Raw genomic sequence first — 18098 nt, 5'->3', positions numbered from 1 at the left:
GATGATGAATGAAATCAATGTAGCGTCTAAAAGTGGAACATTGTAGTAACAGGTGACTTCAACTACCCTCACATAGACTGGCTACACATGTGTTCTAGTCATGGCAAAGAGATAAAAATTCTAGGTATTCTAAATGACAGTGCTCCAGAACAGTTGGTGTTGGAACTGACCAAAAGGGCAGTGACCCTAGACTTAATCTTGAGTGGCATACAGGACTTGGTGCAAGATTTAAGCATTGTTGAGCCAATGGGGAACAGTGACCACTGAGCTGTAAAATTAAATATACATGTAAATGGCTAGGTCTCCAAGGAAATCCAACAAGGTCACATTTGATTTCAAAAGAGGAAATGTCCCCCAAATGAGGAGGATGGTAAAAAGGAAATTGAAAAGCCAAATCACTCCAAATGCTTGGGAGTTAGACCACAATGTTAGAAACTCAACTTGAGTGTATACTGCAAATTAGGAAAAGTATCACAAGGACCAAGATGATCCTGTGGGATCTCAGAAAGTATTTCATTTACTGCAAGGCACTGAGGAAAGGAGGTCTTGAACCAGGCAGATGAAGGGTTTCTCCACACTTACCTTTCCTCCACTTTTTCCAGGAAATCAGCAAAAAACCTGAATTGACATTTGCTCCAATGGAGCACTAAAGAGCAGTTTTTTGTGGGGAAAGCTCTCGAGCATTTTTTTTAAAAAAGCATGGACATGGAGCTTTTAAGCACAAACCAGTGCCTGGAAAGAGTGGGGCAAAGGGTAAGTGAGGCTAAACCCTAACTGTAGGGCATGAGCCCCAACTAGACTGAATTAGCTGTCAGCTGAATTGACAGGTCAATCAATGCCTGCACACCTGGGCCTATAATGGTCTGGCCTGAGAGCTGCCCCATCAGTCCAAACAACTTTTTTTGTGATGAGTGCCTTGTCCTAGCCCTAGTTTATCCATGTCCCTTGCACTGATTATGCCCCTACCTTTGGCCCCTCAGACCTGGCTTGCTCTAGCCTTATCCTTGTCTGTTTGCTCTACAACCTTGTTGCTGTATCCAAGAACTGAGAGCAGACACCTTGCTCAGACTGGACACTTATGTAGTCTTTTCTGATAATGCCACCCAGTTAAGGGAAAGCTCAAGCATGGAATTCAGACTAAGGACTACTCAGTATCACTTTATAAAATGCTGCAGCTTCTAATTTCATTTGCAATAAATCCTCGACAAACAAAGTTCATTCATTTGCAAATACCTAACATTTCAACTGAATAACAGAATCCATTGGAAATCCGTTATAGACAAAACTAAAATCAATACTGTAACGTATTATATTCTTGTGTTTTCTATCAAATGCAGTGCTGAGTTCTGAACTCCTTTCATGTCCTGCCTGCTTCCGATAATTACTTGTAAATTTTGCTAATATTTTAAATTATTCTTTCCATCTGTGCTACTCTGAATAATCTGCAGGGCTTGTGATTCTTTTGTAAAGGGGAGCGGGGAGGAAAACGTGTTTACTTGAGCAAAAATTCAGGGTTTTCTTTATTCTTTCATTGCACTTCTGTAATGTAAAGCATTTTCCAATGAATACTACAAGAATGAATGAAACACTACTGTGAGGTGGTCATTAAAATTTCTCTTTTCCATATGGGAAGCATGGCTGTAGAACATATTGCTTAATCAATGTACATAGTCAATCAGTAAACCAATTGGAGCCAGAACTCAATAAAACTGGTCCAGATTCAGCACTCTAACAAATGGACAGCGTCACTTAATGCATTTGATAAATATTAACATACCCCTCAGCATAAGATACTGAATGGATCTGTTATTTTGGGGGGATGAATGTTACCGGAGGATACTGGATCAACACTCCTGATGACTTAAGGAGATATGTTTAGCAACAAAACAGATAGAGACCCAGAGGTAATGTGAGCATCTAGCTCCTCCAACTAGCCTATCTTCATCAACCAAGACTTCAAGGCGAGTCTTCACATTAATCCACATGGTAATGTAATAATGCAAGAGAAGAAACGTGTTAGGGCTGCCACAACATGAAGGTCATTTAAAGATTGTTTCCTGTGGCAGCCCAATGACAACACATAGAAATTTGCTGCATACTTCAGGGTGGGGTAGCGTGTTTTTTTAAAATGTCACCATAGCCTTAAAATGAAAAGGGAAAAGCTTCAACATGCTACACAAAGACAGCTGCTTTAAAAGGCATCCATGCCTGTCTTATTTTGTGTGGACCAGTTGTAGGTTAACACAAATCGCTCCCTCAGAAAACTGCAGCAAATTAAAAACCAGGCTGGAAAGTGATAAGATTTAATTATCTATGGCAGCTTGTCATTGGTCAAAACACAGACATAGGGAACCTTATCACATCTTGTGCTTTAAGCTTGTCATTGGTGCCAGCTAATAGTATCAAATGTATGAAAGGAGGCCTTGAGTGCCATCTATTGGATTGGAAAGATAAGCAGAGACACTTTTAATAATTTAATAATAAATATACCTTCAGCTTCAGTGTCTCTTTGAATGTTCGTTAGAAATGGTGAAAGGAGAAGAAAGACTGACTCATATTTCCACTCCCATCTCCCAAGGGAGGTTCTCATCTGAAGGGACAATGTGTACAACGCGCACACACAGAGAAGATGCATAATTCTACCTATCCATCTGGAAAATGCGTATCATACCTGGAAAGATCTATCTGTTTTCCTCCCTGAACACAAGAATATGGATGTGGTTAAACAGAGCGCTTGAGTGATTCACGTTCCTTCTGTTGCCATTTGCCTCTGAGACATGTGCAAAAGCCACCTTAAAGCAGCATTAGATTTCAGCCTCGAAGTGTGTAAAAGGCCATGAGACATTTCAGCAACCCAGGTCATTAAAAATATTATCAGGTTTTTTGAAAACATAAACAGCCTGATACAGAAATAGCTGTTTGCCTCAGCAAAAACAGCCTGCACTGCTTTCCAGCTAATGAGTCATCCTGATTTATTCACAGGATTATGGTCTACGAGGATTTGAAAACCATACGTTCAGTCTTCTCTGACCTGTTCTCTGCCTGCGCTCAACAAAAATATTGCATGGAAAAATAAGGATTACCGTTTCTCATTTATCTAGAGACACTATTAAAATCTTCCACATTTGGAGAAATTTCGCCTTCACTTGGACCTGCACCAGCTGTTGAAATTCAAAGCTGTCAAGAAAGTGCACAGATTGGAGCGGACCATCGTTTTATTATTATTTATGAAGGACAGGCTCCTATCGTCATTTCAATTTTATTTTTATTGTTTAGTAAAAACAGAGTCAAGGAAATCTGTGCATTGCAGTCCCTCAAAATCCTCTGTAACTATGTACTGAAAACCCTAAGGGTGGAATTCAACTGATGAGTTCTGTTAGTGGAAGCCCACCTAAGGACTTCCACTAGTGCAACTGGGCATTCCCACCTCCTCTCCTTGCGTGCCCCGCCCCCTTCCCCTACAATTAGTTCACGGGCCAGGGACGGGAGAAACCCCAGAACAGCATGCAGAGGAGATTGTTCCATTTGGCAAGCTACAATGCTGGTCTGGACAGAACATAGTGAGACACTGAATTCTTCCCTATGGGTGGTATCCAATGTACCACTATGCGAATCTTCAGTCAGTGCAAGGATTTCTGCTTAAGCAATGGACTCTTCTCTCCTTCTCCCCACAACACTTCCCCCAAATCTGTTCCCCCAACCCACTGGAGCAGGTTTGGGGGCTGGGGTATTAGGGGAGGAGAGGGAGGCAAGTCCCACTGCGCAAGCAGAAATCCATGCACTGACAGGATGTGGTAGTTTAATACCACTCTAGATGGACCTAGCAAATGTTAATTTCAAAGAATGCCCCCAAGGCAGCATCATTGTAAGGGAAACTGAGAAAAGAAAAGGAAGAGAGATCCAGTTGTCTTGTGCTGCTTTGGGTATCCTGCCAGAATCTGTTTGAAGATGAGGGGACTAGGAGAGGCATCATTGATGGGCCTTGCTGAGTATCAAACACCCAAGGATGCTAGGTTCTGATGCCAGTCCAGAAGGTGTCCCCATTTCCCTCCTTTCATTAGTTTATGGTATTTAAGGGAAACGTAGGGGAAAGCAACATTCTAACAAAATCTGAAAACTGCACGCAATCTTTTATTCTGGTCACCATCATGTCATGACTAAGGTAAAGGCCTCTTTCAGCCATCTTGAGGTTTCAGGAAAATAGCTACATCTCAATGTTCAAAGAGTTTACTCTGCTTTTTGATTGCATGCCATGTATATCCTTCATAATGAAAATAGAATATTGGCGCTCACTCATACTTCCTTCAAAAAGAGAGCATGCAGGAGAAAGCTATCGTTCCTGACCTAGCCAGGTCTTCTCCTAGGGCGAGTCTTGGAATAACTTTGTTACATCCTAGCACAGAAGGAATCTCACAGTAGCTCTGGAACAGTTTTGTACAGTAAACTTCAGTTGTTTACAGAATCAACTAAATTGGTTTTCAAAACCGTGATTCTCCACAATTGCAAAGCGTGCCAATGGCAAGGACAGGGAGAGGTGAAATCACTTTCAGCCATCTTGAGGTGTCAATAAAACAGCTACTTTCAAGTATTTCAGGGCACTGCTATATTGTGTCTGTGCTTCCTTTGACTGGCTGGAACTTACAGACAATAAAGTCTGGATATTGGGGGATGGTGGAAAGAAGGGAGAAATGGGCTTCTAGTAAATGTTTTCAGAAGATGTCACTAATTTCCATTTTTCCTGGCGACCGAAGGAAGGAAATCAGCTTAGGAATGAATGTCCGAAGCACATCCTCCAGTGTGGAACAACACACTAGAGACAGAAACTTATTTTGTTTCTTGCTGAAAACTGCTCCAGGAAGTAAGAGAATCCAATTCTCACCAACAGCAGTTGGGCTACATTACACAAATCAAGCCAACAGATACAGTGGTGCCCCGCAAGACGAAATTAATTCGTTCCGCAATTTTTGCTGTCTAGCGAATTTTTCTTCTTGCGAAGCACGGTTTAAACGGTTTAACAAAGTCGCAAGACGTTTTCGTCTTGCGAAGCAAGCCCATAGGGGAATTCGTCTTGCGAGGCAAATCGCGAATGAAAAAACCTTTCGTCTAGCGAGTTTTTTGTCTTGCGAGGCATTCGTCTTGCGGGGCACCACTGTATATTAAAACTTCTAAAGTAATGGCTTTAGACTGTGTCAATAAAAATGACCCGAATGGGTGCTTTATTGTCATTCTGTAAGGAGCACTGTTACACCAACAGAAAGAATTACTTGACCTATTTTCTCATTTTTTCATGTGCAGAGTTCTATGTTTACAATTGGGATACAGGGTTGTTAAATGAAACTAATCTATTAGCACATCAGAACCGAGAGCAGGGCTTCATAAAAGTAGTCTTCAGTTGTATGGAACTAGAACACTGATGGGACATTTACTCTTTTTGCTACTCATGAACGGCTGCAGAGGCCTGCCATATCATTGTCACACTCTTAGTGATTCCTGCTTAAACTGGCCACAAACCACCGGTCTCTGGTAGTTCAAAGGATTGCAAGAAGGATAACAAATATGCAACATGTGACTCAGAGACAAAATACATGACCAGCACCCTAACATGAAGTACACATTCCTAGACCATACCACTTCAGAATGCACATGGGGGGGGAGGCAAGAATGTTTACTGGCCCCCAAACAGGAGGAGGGGGATCACTATACATGCAAATTGAATGCTGGGGAGAAAGCAAAGTCTAAAGGCCAACCCAGACAAATGTGAATGGACTGATGACAATGAATGTGTCTAGTTTTAAATGTTAAATTACATCTGCAGGGGGCATCCCTCAAGATCAAGACCACGCACATGGGAAAGGGAGATTTGACTTCCTGCCCATGCCACAGTTCTGATTAAAACCCCTGTATTCACACTGCTATTTATCCTCCAGCGTCAATCTTGCAATGGCACTGCTTATGATTTCTTCTCACCTCATCGTCACCAGTCACTGAGGCTTTGTGATTGTGTGTTTACCCACAGAAGGGAAATTCCAGGAAGTGGAGGAAGGAAGAAAATGCCCTAATATTGATTTGGTTTGCATATATACTTGAGGGTGACACAAGTGTAGCCCCCAATCTCCAGCTCCCATCTCAGAACCTACAGCTCCTTCCCCACCAGATAAGATTTCAAGAATCAGCTCCTTCAGTCCCCAGGGGCATTTCTAATTAATTATTTGCTGTTAATTGTTCACATAACACCAACACTGTAAAGCGGACTGCTATTGTTTGCATTTGTCAAGCGACAAACTTACAACCAAGCTTTCGTCCACGGCACAACATTGGGTCTGTCGTATCCAATTTTACTCTGACAGTCTCTTTTGAATGATAAGCAGTCTCCTCTGAAACTGCAGACAATCCTATATGGCTTCGTTGTAGTTACTGAACTACTTCTGGGTGGGAAAACAAAGAAATCTATGGCTGGTGCTCATGATGATGAAAACTGTAATCACTGAAGTGATAGCGAGCGCTAACCCAATATGGTTGGTCATCTCATTTCTACAGCCTCTAGCTACAAAACATACACATTTCCTAACCAGTCTTGCATGCTATTAATAAAACACTTCAATAAAGACTGTCACGCCTATCCAATTAGCATGATCATTCCACTTAAGTTATATCTCGTTGGGATTTCTGCTCTGAATGGATCAATTACTATCACACAAAATGGGTCAGGATTTTTTGTTAAATGCTACTTATCTGAAATTTGTTCATCTGTAAAACTCAGAGTGCATTATTTAACTCCCTGCTGGGAGTCAGTATAGGGGCCAAGATCTACTCTGCTTCCAGTTAAATCCACAATTAAAACAAAACTATTTTTTTAAAACTGCTTAATGAATGGCATGCTGAATTAATGTTAAATAGCAGCAGCAGCAGAACACGCATGAGCAGCCAAGCATATTTTTGTACAAAGCATACGGTTGAGGAAACAATAGTCAAAAGAAATTTACTACTGGCTTCATCAGTTACTTATCCAGAAGTGCAGCTTGTTATGTGTATTAATATAATTAATTGAGTGCATGTAGCGGATTAATAATGAAAACCCCAAGTCAGCCCCATGAACACTTGTGCTACAGGCACTGTAGCAGTGACAGGTGTCCCAAACAAAGCCTTCCTTCATGCACGCCACTTCAGACCACTATAACTACAGGCCGATTTAATCCTATGTTCATTTCCTTTTACGTATATCAATGTTAAACCTATTCTTTCTTTGTATACCTTGTAGACCCTTCATAGTTAATAGAGAATATTGGAGCTCACTCACATTTCCTTCCAAAAAAAGTGAACGCAGGAGAAAAATATCATTCCTGACTTAGCTAAGTCTTCTCCTAGAGGGATTATGGGAGTAGCTACGTTCCATCCTATAGCACAGAAGGAATTGCAAAGTAGCTTTGGATCAGGTTTGCACAGTAAATGTGAGTTGCTTACAGAATCAAGCAAATCAGTATTCGAAACCGTAACCTTCCAACAACTAGAAAGTGTGCCACAGCAAATGCACTGATGGTGAGGGGGCAAAATCACTCAGAATGCAAATGCAAATGCAAATGAAACGCATCAAAATCACACAAAGATGGTATGGTTTAAAAGAAACCATTCACATGAGCCAAGGATAGATGACAACATAAACACGGTTTCCATAATTTGCTTTACTCATAACCATGAGTACAAATCCTGTACCCAGCTAGAAATTTAGTATGCCACCTTCCTTGTCCTGAACCCTAAAAAGTAGTCCATGCATTTTACTGAGTTTCACATCAATGGAGATTCAAGGGTCTTCCAGGAAGCATGTGGCTGTGGTTGCTATAAAAAACAGAAGGCTGGACTACACGGACCTTTGGTCTGATCATACATATCTGATGTTGTGCCACATATCTGATGTTGTTCCAGGGGAACTTCAGCCTCTACTGTAAGAAGCAGGTCCACCTAATCGTGATGTCCAACAACCAAGGCAAATCTAGAATCAGTTTCTACTTACGGTTATTTGCCTCCAGAGTGAAATGAAAAAGAAAATCAATAAATACATACCTTTCTTTATTTTATTATTATAGCCGCAGCACTGTTTTCCAGCTGCAAGCACATTTACAGGAGTGGCTCTTCTTCTAATCCCAATACTTCAAACTGAAAGTTATCAGTCAACATTATTTAACTTTAGGTAATTTGTGAGGAGCCTATATCAGTCCTGGCTACCTGGGTCTCCTCCATACAGAAGCAAGTGGAAAAACATGTAGCAGCTTCATGCATTAGGAGAATTTGCATGCAACATAATCCAGAGTTTACCTGCTCAAAAGAACTCAATGGGACTTCCTTCCAAATATGTGTTGTAAGATTAAAGTCTTACTTTTTAACATATGCCTGCTTCTAATGGCCAAAGCACCCTGGTCCTAAACAAGAAAGAAACAATAATGTCCCTTTTTATGTTAAACCGCTCCATTTTGAAGTTGAATTCCAACGATTCACACTCTGATGAAAAGAAACGTTTCCAAATAGCTGTATTTACTGTGCAGCTACATTATTAATGTAAGGCTATGTAAAGGAGATTCTTCTTCACCTCCTAATGACTTGGGTGGACCATTTGTGCAAATGAGGAAGCATTTTTGCAATATTCATTGGGTGGAACAAAAGTACATAAATGAATTCCAAACAAGAGAATTTCATCAGAAGCAAGTGAATTATGCATCCGAAAATGAAAGAGCAGGAAGAAAGCTGTTTAGATAGGACCCTGCCAACAGGCAAGACTTTCTACCCAGCACCAAACACAATCTACACCAGGGATGGGGGAACCTGTAGTCTTCAGATATTATCAGCAAACCTGACCATTGGTCGTGCTAGCTGGGGCTCATGGAAGTTGTAGTGCGACAACTCTGAAAGGCCACAGATTCCCAATCTCTGATGTACATCATCCACGATGAGATGTGCCCTAAGCAGAGGGCAGATGCCCTGATAGATGCCTGCATAAAAGAAAGCTATCCATGACCCAAGCATGACCCAAGCCATTTCCAAGAGGAAGAGCACCCTCAGAGTTATTAGCAGTTTCAGCAAAAGGAAAATTCATTCCCCAAATAAGATGATTTGCCAAGACTTAAATCATACCAGTTATCAGATCAGTCCAGCTATTAACAAAGGCTGCCACAATATATATTTTAGGCAATGCAACTACGCGCCACCCAGTACCATGTGACCACAAGCCTGAGAAGCAACACCAGCTTTTTAAAAAAGAAAGAGCATGTAATTATTTCTTAAATGATTAGCAAAGCTGCAAGCTGATTATCCTTCATGGTCACTGGCTGCTTAGAGAAATCAAAGTCTCTTTGATCAGAACAAAGATTCGTCCATGCGGACCAACTGCAAACCTGGTTTGACACCCTGAGTTTGCCGTCGACTTTTGTGCTTCCTATAGAAACACTGGATCTTTCTCACAGCAGTGTCCATTTCCCAGTCAGCTGCTTTACCTTTCCCTATTTCACACAGAAAATACAAATACAAAAGCTACATTAACGTTTGGCTTGGGAAAAGAGCTCTCCGATAAAGCCTGTCAAAATGGAAGGCATTTCAATGGAGAGATTTCAGGGGAGCAGTAAACACAGAATGCCTGGTCCAGTTTGACAAGCAACTGTTGTGTAAGTTATGGCAGTATCAAAAAGAAACAGCAGGATAAGAAACAAACAGGAAGAAATCAGGTCTGTGCCGACGGAAAGCCAAAACGCTTGCAATTTCCATTGTTTTGCAAGCATGCCTTGCTTTTGGACCCGTTTCGCTGTTTGTATTAATGAATGGGAAATGAGATACATGCTTCCCATTAGATTATTTATGAAGGTGTGCGGCTCAGAATACATAAAGGAAATAATTATCTCCATCAGTTATGCTGACTGGGGAGGACAGAGGTTACCAAAAATGTTATTTATGCTACTGAAAACTAATTCTGCAGCATTTTAATTTCCTTGTGGTAACAATTATCTAGGGTTCATCATTCTGAGTGTTTGTCCCCTGCACAGAACTCAGAAGGCACAGGACTGCATATTTATCGCCCTGAGGTTGTGGGCATGTCATTCTTGGATCAAAATGGAGTCACACTGCAACCGCTGACCAGAATTTGGCTTGCGGAAAGCCCTGCTTACTATGGAGCCCAGAGGGATGGCAGGAGAGAGCCCTTAGAATTGTTGCTATGGGTTCTCACTATCATATACAGTGGTACTTTTTTTGGTGCCTGGTACTTTACAATGCAAAAGTGACATCTACAGGCTGCCATGCAAGATGTTTCTTTTCATATGATGAAAACTATACACAGTTTCATACATTACGCCAGTTCATACATTACAAATTAATTGGCTCTTTCTCTTTTAGCTCTATTTTATTTTTAATGGAAAAAGCGAGCCAGGAACTCACAGAATACCATGAATGTGCTCATGTCAAAAAGACACAAGTGATTCATTGCAACATGTGAATTGGAACACAGGAACACAGAAGGAGCATTAACAAACATTGACAAACAACCTCTGTCAGCTCCCCAAGTAGCCTCATCTACAGGTGTCTGGATGTTTATAATGTTTGAAAAGGATCTTGCAGGGGGAAGTTTGTGCAGGGTTCTACACTGCAGGACAGGGTGATATGATATCCCATCAGTGGTGGGAGCACACTACACATGAGGCCTGCTCCTGATATGAATCTGCCTTATACCATACCCTCGATTTCTCCAATGAAAATAGGGACGTCCCATTCCATATTGATAACCTTCCTATTTATACCCATACATCTTACTGGGTTGCCCCAGCCACTCTAGGTGGCTTCCAACATATATAAAAACATTGGGTAAAGGTAAACATTTACCCTATAAAACATTAGGTAAAGGTAAAGGTACCCCTGACCATTAGGTCCAGTCGTGACCGACTCTGGGGTTGCGGCACTTATCTCGCTCTATGAGCCAAGGGAGCCAGTGTTTGTCCGCAGACAGCTTCCGGGTCATGTGGCCAGCATGACTAAGCCGCTTCTGGCAAACCAGAGCAATGCACGGAAACGCCGTTTACCTTCCCGCCAGAGCGGTACCTATTTATCTACTTGCACTTTGATGTGCTTTCGAACTGCTAGGTTGGCAGGAGCAGGGACCGAGCAACGGGAGCTCACCCCGTCGCGGGGATTCGAACCGCTGACCTTCTGATCAGCAAGTCTTAGGCTCTGTGGTTTAACCCACAGCGCCACCCGTGTCCCAATAAAACATTAAACATTGAAAATAACTTCCCTATACAGGATTGTCTTCAAACGGTTCCGGGGTCGGATGACTCCATACCCTCCAACATTTCTCCAATGAAAATAGGGATGCCCTAGGGAAAAGTGGGACATTCTGGGATCAAATCAGAAACTGGAAAAGCTTCTCTAAATCAGGGATGTCCCTGGAAAATAGGGACACTTGGAAGGGTCTGTTATACTGAGCCAGACCATGGGTCCATCTAGTGCAATACTGCCTACACAGTGGCTCTCCAGAGTTTCATACAGGGGACATTCCCATTATCAAGTTGAATCTGGGAGTTTTTGCACTGAAGGAGATGTTCCACCACTCAACTACGGCCCCTGTGTAAGTGGGAGGTCGTAAGGATGAGAGGGGAAGGCAAGGTAAAAAAAGGAAACCTGTACTCCCAGGGGCAGCCCACCCATGAGGCAAGGTGAGGAGACCACTTCAGGAGGCAGGGTCCAGGGTCCACCCAGGGCAACAGAACCCAATGTTAATCTTACTCCACTGCATTGTCCCTGGTCTCCTTCACCCCTGGCAGGGAGGGGGAGGAGTCATCCTGGGGTCCACCTCAGGTGCCAACATGTCTTGGGCCAGCCCTGTGTGCTCCTCCCCTCTCCCCCTCCCCCAGCTATATTTGGGAGCTTGAGAAGGCCAGAGGTCTATACCACTCTACACAACATTGGACATCCACAATTCAAGGTGAGAATGGGCACACTCTAAATAGAAATTATAACACTGCGCTCCTCAACGAGCATCATAAATTCCTGTCCAAGTTAATGGGTTCTGGAGTGAGACTGAAACCTTTCCAGAGGAACAAAGGAAGTGGTCTGAAAGAGAGAGCTTAATTTCTGTCTTCACACACACTGGAGAAGAGAGACCCAAATTTCCTCTTCTAGCTGCCGCCTATCTGGCCATTTTCATATAGTACCTGAGAGATAAAAGAGGTTTAAAGAAGCAGCTTGGGAGACTTTGCTTATTTTGTGCTGACTGGCCCATTCTGTATCAATTTAGCAATCGTAATTCAAATGGGTACTTAAATGTGAACCACAAAATAGATAACTCATTACAGCGCATATGTAACAAGTTAAACATGCATCAGGCCATTCATTCTATGCCACTCTAAGGAAAACAACTAACCTTGTTTTCTCTCCTCCTCCAAGTCACTCCCGGTGTATCCATCACTTTCATCTCGTTCACTGTCAGAGGCCCGCGAAGCTTTCAGTGATGACTTTTTATTCTCCTTTTCATGGTCTAAATTATCTTTTTCATCATCTGAGGGTGACTTTGACATTCTTTTCATTTGATCATCAGCCTGTCCTTCTTCATTAACTTTCCCATCTGATTTCTCTTCATCTGCTTCAAAATCTTCATCGTATGCTGAAATATAAGGACAAGCATACCGTGAGATAGAAAATGGACCACAAACTACTTGAATATCTCATTAACCCCAAATAGGTTAAGCCCATTAGTCTTTGTTCTCCTTTGCATTTGACCCTTTTCTGCCCATATATACATACACACACACACACACACACACACACACACAAACAATAAAGTTAACATGCTGAATCATGGATTTAAACTGTACAATGATACAGTAATGTTAAAATCTTTTTCTTGCTATTCCATATGCAAGAGAGGCAGGGCAAATTGTGGTATAATCTCCACACTAAGTACACTGGAATTATTTCAGTGGAGGAGAGGATGATTAGGACTTGTAGTTGTTATACATTCCAAATCCTCACAGACTTTGCAAGGTGGGTGGGAACCAACAGAAATCTTGTTTTCTGTTCACTATGCACCACCTCTCACGTTGTGGTTTTTAAGTATACAAGCAAAAACTTTGAAACACACAAACGCATATACTTGGAGACACATACTTCGTAAATATATGCCTTTAAGAAAGCCAGGACTGCCCACAGTAAACCTGCCTAACTATATATTTTGTGGAAAACTTGTTTGCTACCTTGCAGTTTTTCTAATGGCCTGACATCAACCCCACAAAATCAAATGCATTCTATTATTTCTCTTTGTGGGTCTCATTCAGACATAATCACATTGAAGCAAATAATTACACTGGCAAACAGTCCTGAAATATGTTTTTGGGAAATGTGTGTTTGCGAAGAATACATGTAATTCCATCCCAAAATATCTGATAGGTGCTCAGATGTAAACAGAGACATCATGGATGCAGTAGAACCCTCACTTGCTTATCGCAAAAGACTCCATCCCTGATCTGACCAAACCATGTAACACCCACCCATCTCTTCACTGGTGTAGGGATCGTGCTAGGATAATTGCAAGGAGTGATGATGTTAAACAAATGAAGTAGCAATCAGAGGTCAGCTGAGTTGGAAGTCTGGGCTGGCAAGAAGAATTCTTAACATAATTGGGGGCTTTTTTTTACAAGGAAAATGCTGCATACTGTTAAGTGTGACTACATGGCATCACGGAAGGAAAGGATTGAATCCAAAGGCAAAAATGGCAGCTGAAAAGGTAACTCTGGTTCTCAATGCATTTTGGAGAAAATCTCCATCAATTAATATTGTGTAACTGCTTGGTACAGCTACTGTTGCTGCGGCACACCTAAGACAACATTTTGTGTCTTTTGTATCTTTGTGTTTTTTTATCTCTGTAATTGATTCCCTGCCCCCTTTTTGGTGTTGGATCCAAAGGTGTCCTTTTGTGAATGGAAAGATTCTTCCTATGAGTGGAAGAGCAGCTTCAGATCCAGTTCTTTTCCCTGCACCCAACCCACGATACCTCAATCCAGTCTGGCATTCATGCTGTAATAAATGCAAACCATTGTTCTAGTTTGACAAATAATGCACAGGTAATGCAATTTACCTGTAGTGCTCTAGTTCCTACCCATAGCTGAGGGTACTCCCCTATGCCAAGGAAGAGGTCCACCTCAGCATTGGAGATCATCATCAGTGAATGGATTAATTGTATGCTGATACACTGAGATGCATGTGGACCTTTCACAAATAAAGTATTTTGGCAGCATCCCTTGTTTCACTACCACCTTGCAGAGAAGCAACAAACTGCTATCACGTAAAAGAAGCTGTCATGTTAACCAGATATATTCCCTGGGGACCACATTTTTTCACCTCTTTCCTTTCCCCATCAACTTTCCTCTATGTTCAAATGACAGAATGCCAGGAAGAACAAGAAATATAGGGGGGAGCATCTCATGCGGAACCAATTAGGCAAATAAACAATAACCTGTAGAGTGGGGCTTAAGGAGTAAGTAAATTTAATTGCATCGATTGAGGGTACCAGCTGCATCTGGGACAGCCAGAGTCTCCTTCACAGGTAATTGTCTGAAAGGTATCTACCTCCTGAAGGGGGAAGTGGGGAGATGAAACAAAACTGCACAGCTGGGAACTAATGAGAAACTTGCAATAAACTCACAAAGGAAGTTTCAAGAGTCGGAAGTGAGAATATATTTATGGCGGGAAAATAGATAGAGCATGCAAAGGACTCACATGTGGAAACAAACAAAAGTCAGTGGTGGGGCTTCAATTCCTGTACAGAGGGGCAACTTTGCTAACAGTTTGCTAGGACCTGCCAGGACAGCCCAGCTCTGCTCAAATGCATGACTTTAGTCCTAATTGCAGAAGTAGAGGACTCTACCCGACTCCTGCTAATAGGACTAAATGCATGCATTTGAGGTGAATCCGTTAACTGAACTCTAAATCTGAAAATAATGAATTAATTCCAAATTTTTCATTTAGAGATGATAAATGTGTGTGTATGTGTGCAGAACTGAAGTCATCCCTTACTACTTGCTGCATTCTCCTTGGAGCAGAAACCGTCAGCCACTTTTGCTCACAAAGAGGTCAAAACACAATGTACCTAGTTACATCTGCTTCATGGCAAGGGGAGAAAGCCTGTGGCCATCCAAATGTTGTCACACTATAGCTCCGTTCATCCTTGACCACTAGCCATGCTAGTTGGGGCTCATAGGAGTTGCAGTTCAACAGCATCTGGAGAACCAACATTTCTCACCCACAGTTTACAGATTACAAGCTTTGCCATGTCGTGTGTACAGTGGTGCCTCGGTTTTCAAACATAATCCATTCCAGAAGACTGTTCGATTTCTGAAACTTTCGAAAACCGAGGCACAAAGGGCAGTCTGCCAATTTAATTGACTAAATTGAGAAACATTCAGTGGAAGCCATTCAGCTTCCAAGGCACTTCCAAAAACGGAAGCATTTAGTTCCAGGTTTTTGGCGTTCGAAAACTGAAACGTTCGACTTCTGAGACATTTGAAAACCAAGATACCACTTGTTATGTATTGAAGTTCTCACCCTGGCCACCAGGAGTATTGTGTATGTAGTTTTCACTCAGGTCCACGTCAGTTATTTTAGGCAGGAAACCCTGGGTTGTTGTTGCTACAATGTTGACAGCCGGCCTCCTATAAAAGCAGGCCAGCTGAGCTGTTTGCTGTTAGTTCTGTTCCAGCTTACAAAATAAAGAGCTGCTTTGGAGAAATCGCTGTGTCGTCTGCTATGTCAACCCACAACTTAACACCACTGTACCAGGAAATGTCATCATGCCTCTTTAGCAGTATTTTAGGCATCGTTTCAAAGTGTATTTGGAGTTTATTTACTTACTTTGGCTTTGTTGTTTTTTGTGCTTTATAAAGAATGAAGGATAAATTGGTGATATTCTTAATTATTTTTAAGCAGCATTGTAAGCCACTATGTTTGAAAAAGTTAGAACAGGCTTCCTCAACCTTGGCCCTCCAGATGTTTTAGGACTACAATTCCCATCCCCCCGACCATTGTCCTGCTAGCTAGGGATCATGGGAGTTGTAGGCCAAAAACATCTGGAGGGCCGAGGCTGAGGAAGCCTGACTTAGAACTATTTTAAATAAACAAACAGCTCTGCAAAATGGTTATAGCTAAACAAAAAGGGGTTAAATGGTCACTAATGGCACTGTATCAATAATAGTAACTCCTGTGTCTGGTCATGCATCCTATCGTGTTGACGTCTCTATGGGTGTGATTTTGAGTGTTTGTGCGATTATGTTTATGAACACAGGATAACTAGGGGGCAATTTTCATAGGAACTAAAGGAGCTATTTTATATGGGGTTAGACCACTGGTCCTTCTAGCCCTGTAGTCCTCAACCTTTCCAGACCCAGGGCACACCTTCAACACAATTATTAATTGGGGGCACTTCTTAATTCCCCCCCCATATATTTGTATTGTGGTAGCACTGCTGTTGTGACCCACAATAGACCATGGGGTTCAGGTGGTGCTGTGGTCTAAACCAGTGAGCCTTTTGGGCTTGCCGATTGTAAGGTTGGCAGTTCAAATTCGTGCGATGGGGTGAGTTCCCATCACCTTGTCCCAGCTCCTGCCAACCTAGCAGTTCGAAAGCATACCAGCATGAGTAGATAAATAGGTACCACTGCAGAAGGTAAACAGCGTTTCCATGCGCCAGAAGTAGTTTAGTCATGCTGGCCACATGACCTGGAAAAGCTGTCTACGGATAAACGCCAGCTCCCTTGGTCTGAAAAGCAGAGATGAGTGCCACACCCCATAGCCAAATTCGACTGGAATTAACCGTCCAGAGGGTCCTTTACATTTTAGAATTTTGTATTATTTTATTGTTGTTAGCCGCCCTGAGCCCAGCTTCGGCTGGGGAGGGTGGGATATAAATAAAAATTTATTATTATTATTATTATTACCTTTTACCTTACCATAAATCAGTGACCCAGTATTGAGTCCTGACACACCAGTTGAAAACCAATGATCTAGCCCATGTTTGCTTAATTATAATTGGCAAATGCTCTCCAGGGCCTCAGGCAGAGAGCAGTCTCCTCTGTCATCTACCACCTGAGATTCCTTAACTGAAGATGCCAGAGACTAATGCTAGAACTTTCTGCCCACAGGACATATACTGTGCAACAATTTCTCCCCATTCATACTGTACCATCAATTGCTGCAATTCTTGGGGTCTTTTCATAATCACCAAGGGCTCTTTCTATTGCTCTTTTTCTTGCCTCCACTTGCATTTCTTGAGCATCTCCCACAAATTCTTTCTGTTGTTTGGGAGCTGGAGTAAACCTTAAATATTTGCTTTCCTCTCCACTGCTGCTACTCCCTGGTAGCTTACTGCTATATTCTTCCTTCGCAGAATCTTCTTTCTTTTCTTCATCAGCAACAGCGATCTTTTTCTTGGGAGGTGAAGGCTTTTTGTCCAGACCCATTGCAATAATACACCTGGCAAAGGCAGAGTGGGAGATTATGAAAGCAGACCATGGATAATGGAAAGGACACAAACCATGGGGCTTTCCTGTGGCTTAAGAGCCTTGAAGAAACAACATCAGATTTACAGCTGCATCTTAGGTTCCTGTGCTTATATTTAAAAAATGCAAAGAAGTGGGTTATATCCAATATTAATCAAGCTCAAAGGAGACACATCTACTGAAATTAATAGACATGCCCAACTTAGACCCATTAATTTCAGTGGGTCTACTCTGAGTAGGACTATCTGTGGGTTCATAAGGAATGGCTGCAAAATGGCAATGCCATCAAAATTAGCTTGTTATGGATGGGGAAAAAATAGCATGTTTAACAGGTTGCCTAGAAGCACATTTTTTCCGGCAATGACCATTGCAAATTGGAGAAATACGAAGCAGGCATATCGATCTGGGAAAAGAAGAAGAGACTCTTTTAAGAGGAGTAGCCACAATTCTGTTGGCAGGGGATGAGAAAGGATGCAAACACATGTTTTTCATCCCACAGCGAATCATACTTTGTAAAGATTTCTATAAAAAGGAGAATTATTTGTCTGGTTTGCTCCACAGTGCACCACTTACCGTATA

General features: G+C 42.0%; 1 protein-coding gene across 3 annotated transcripts in view; it reads right to left on the bottom strand.

The window, feature by feature from the left end:
- The window catches only part of ERICH3 (glutamate rich 3), a gene marked incomplete at its 5' end in the record, with an annotated part of 66463 nt that overhangs the window by 13628 nt on the left and 34737 nt on the right, over nucleotides 1-18098 (bottom strand). For all 3 annotated transcript variants that reach the window (XM_082227208.1, XM_082227210.1, XM_082227209.1), the window contains 2 exons: nucleotides 12395-12634; nucleotides 17204-17493. In XM_082227208.1, coding sequence (XP_082083334.1) covers nucleotides 12395-12634; nucleotides 17204-17493 — 530 coding nt within the window. The remainder of the gene's footprint in view (nucleotides 1-12394; nucleotides 12635-17203; nucleotides 17494-18098) is intronic.

Source organism: Podarcis vaucheri, assembly GCF_965113315.1.
Source record: "Podarcis vaucheri genome assembly, chromosome: 6".
Classification (NCBI taxonomy): Eukaryota; Metazoa; Chordata; class Lepidosauria; order Squamata; family Lacertidae; genus Podarcis; species Podarcis vaucheri.
The sequence above is the reverse complement of the archived record's forward strand: the minus strand, read 5'-3'. Positions and strand labels throughout refer to the sequence as shown.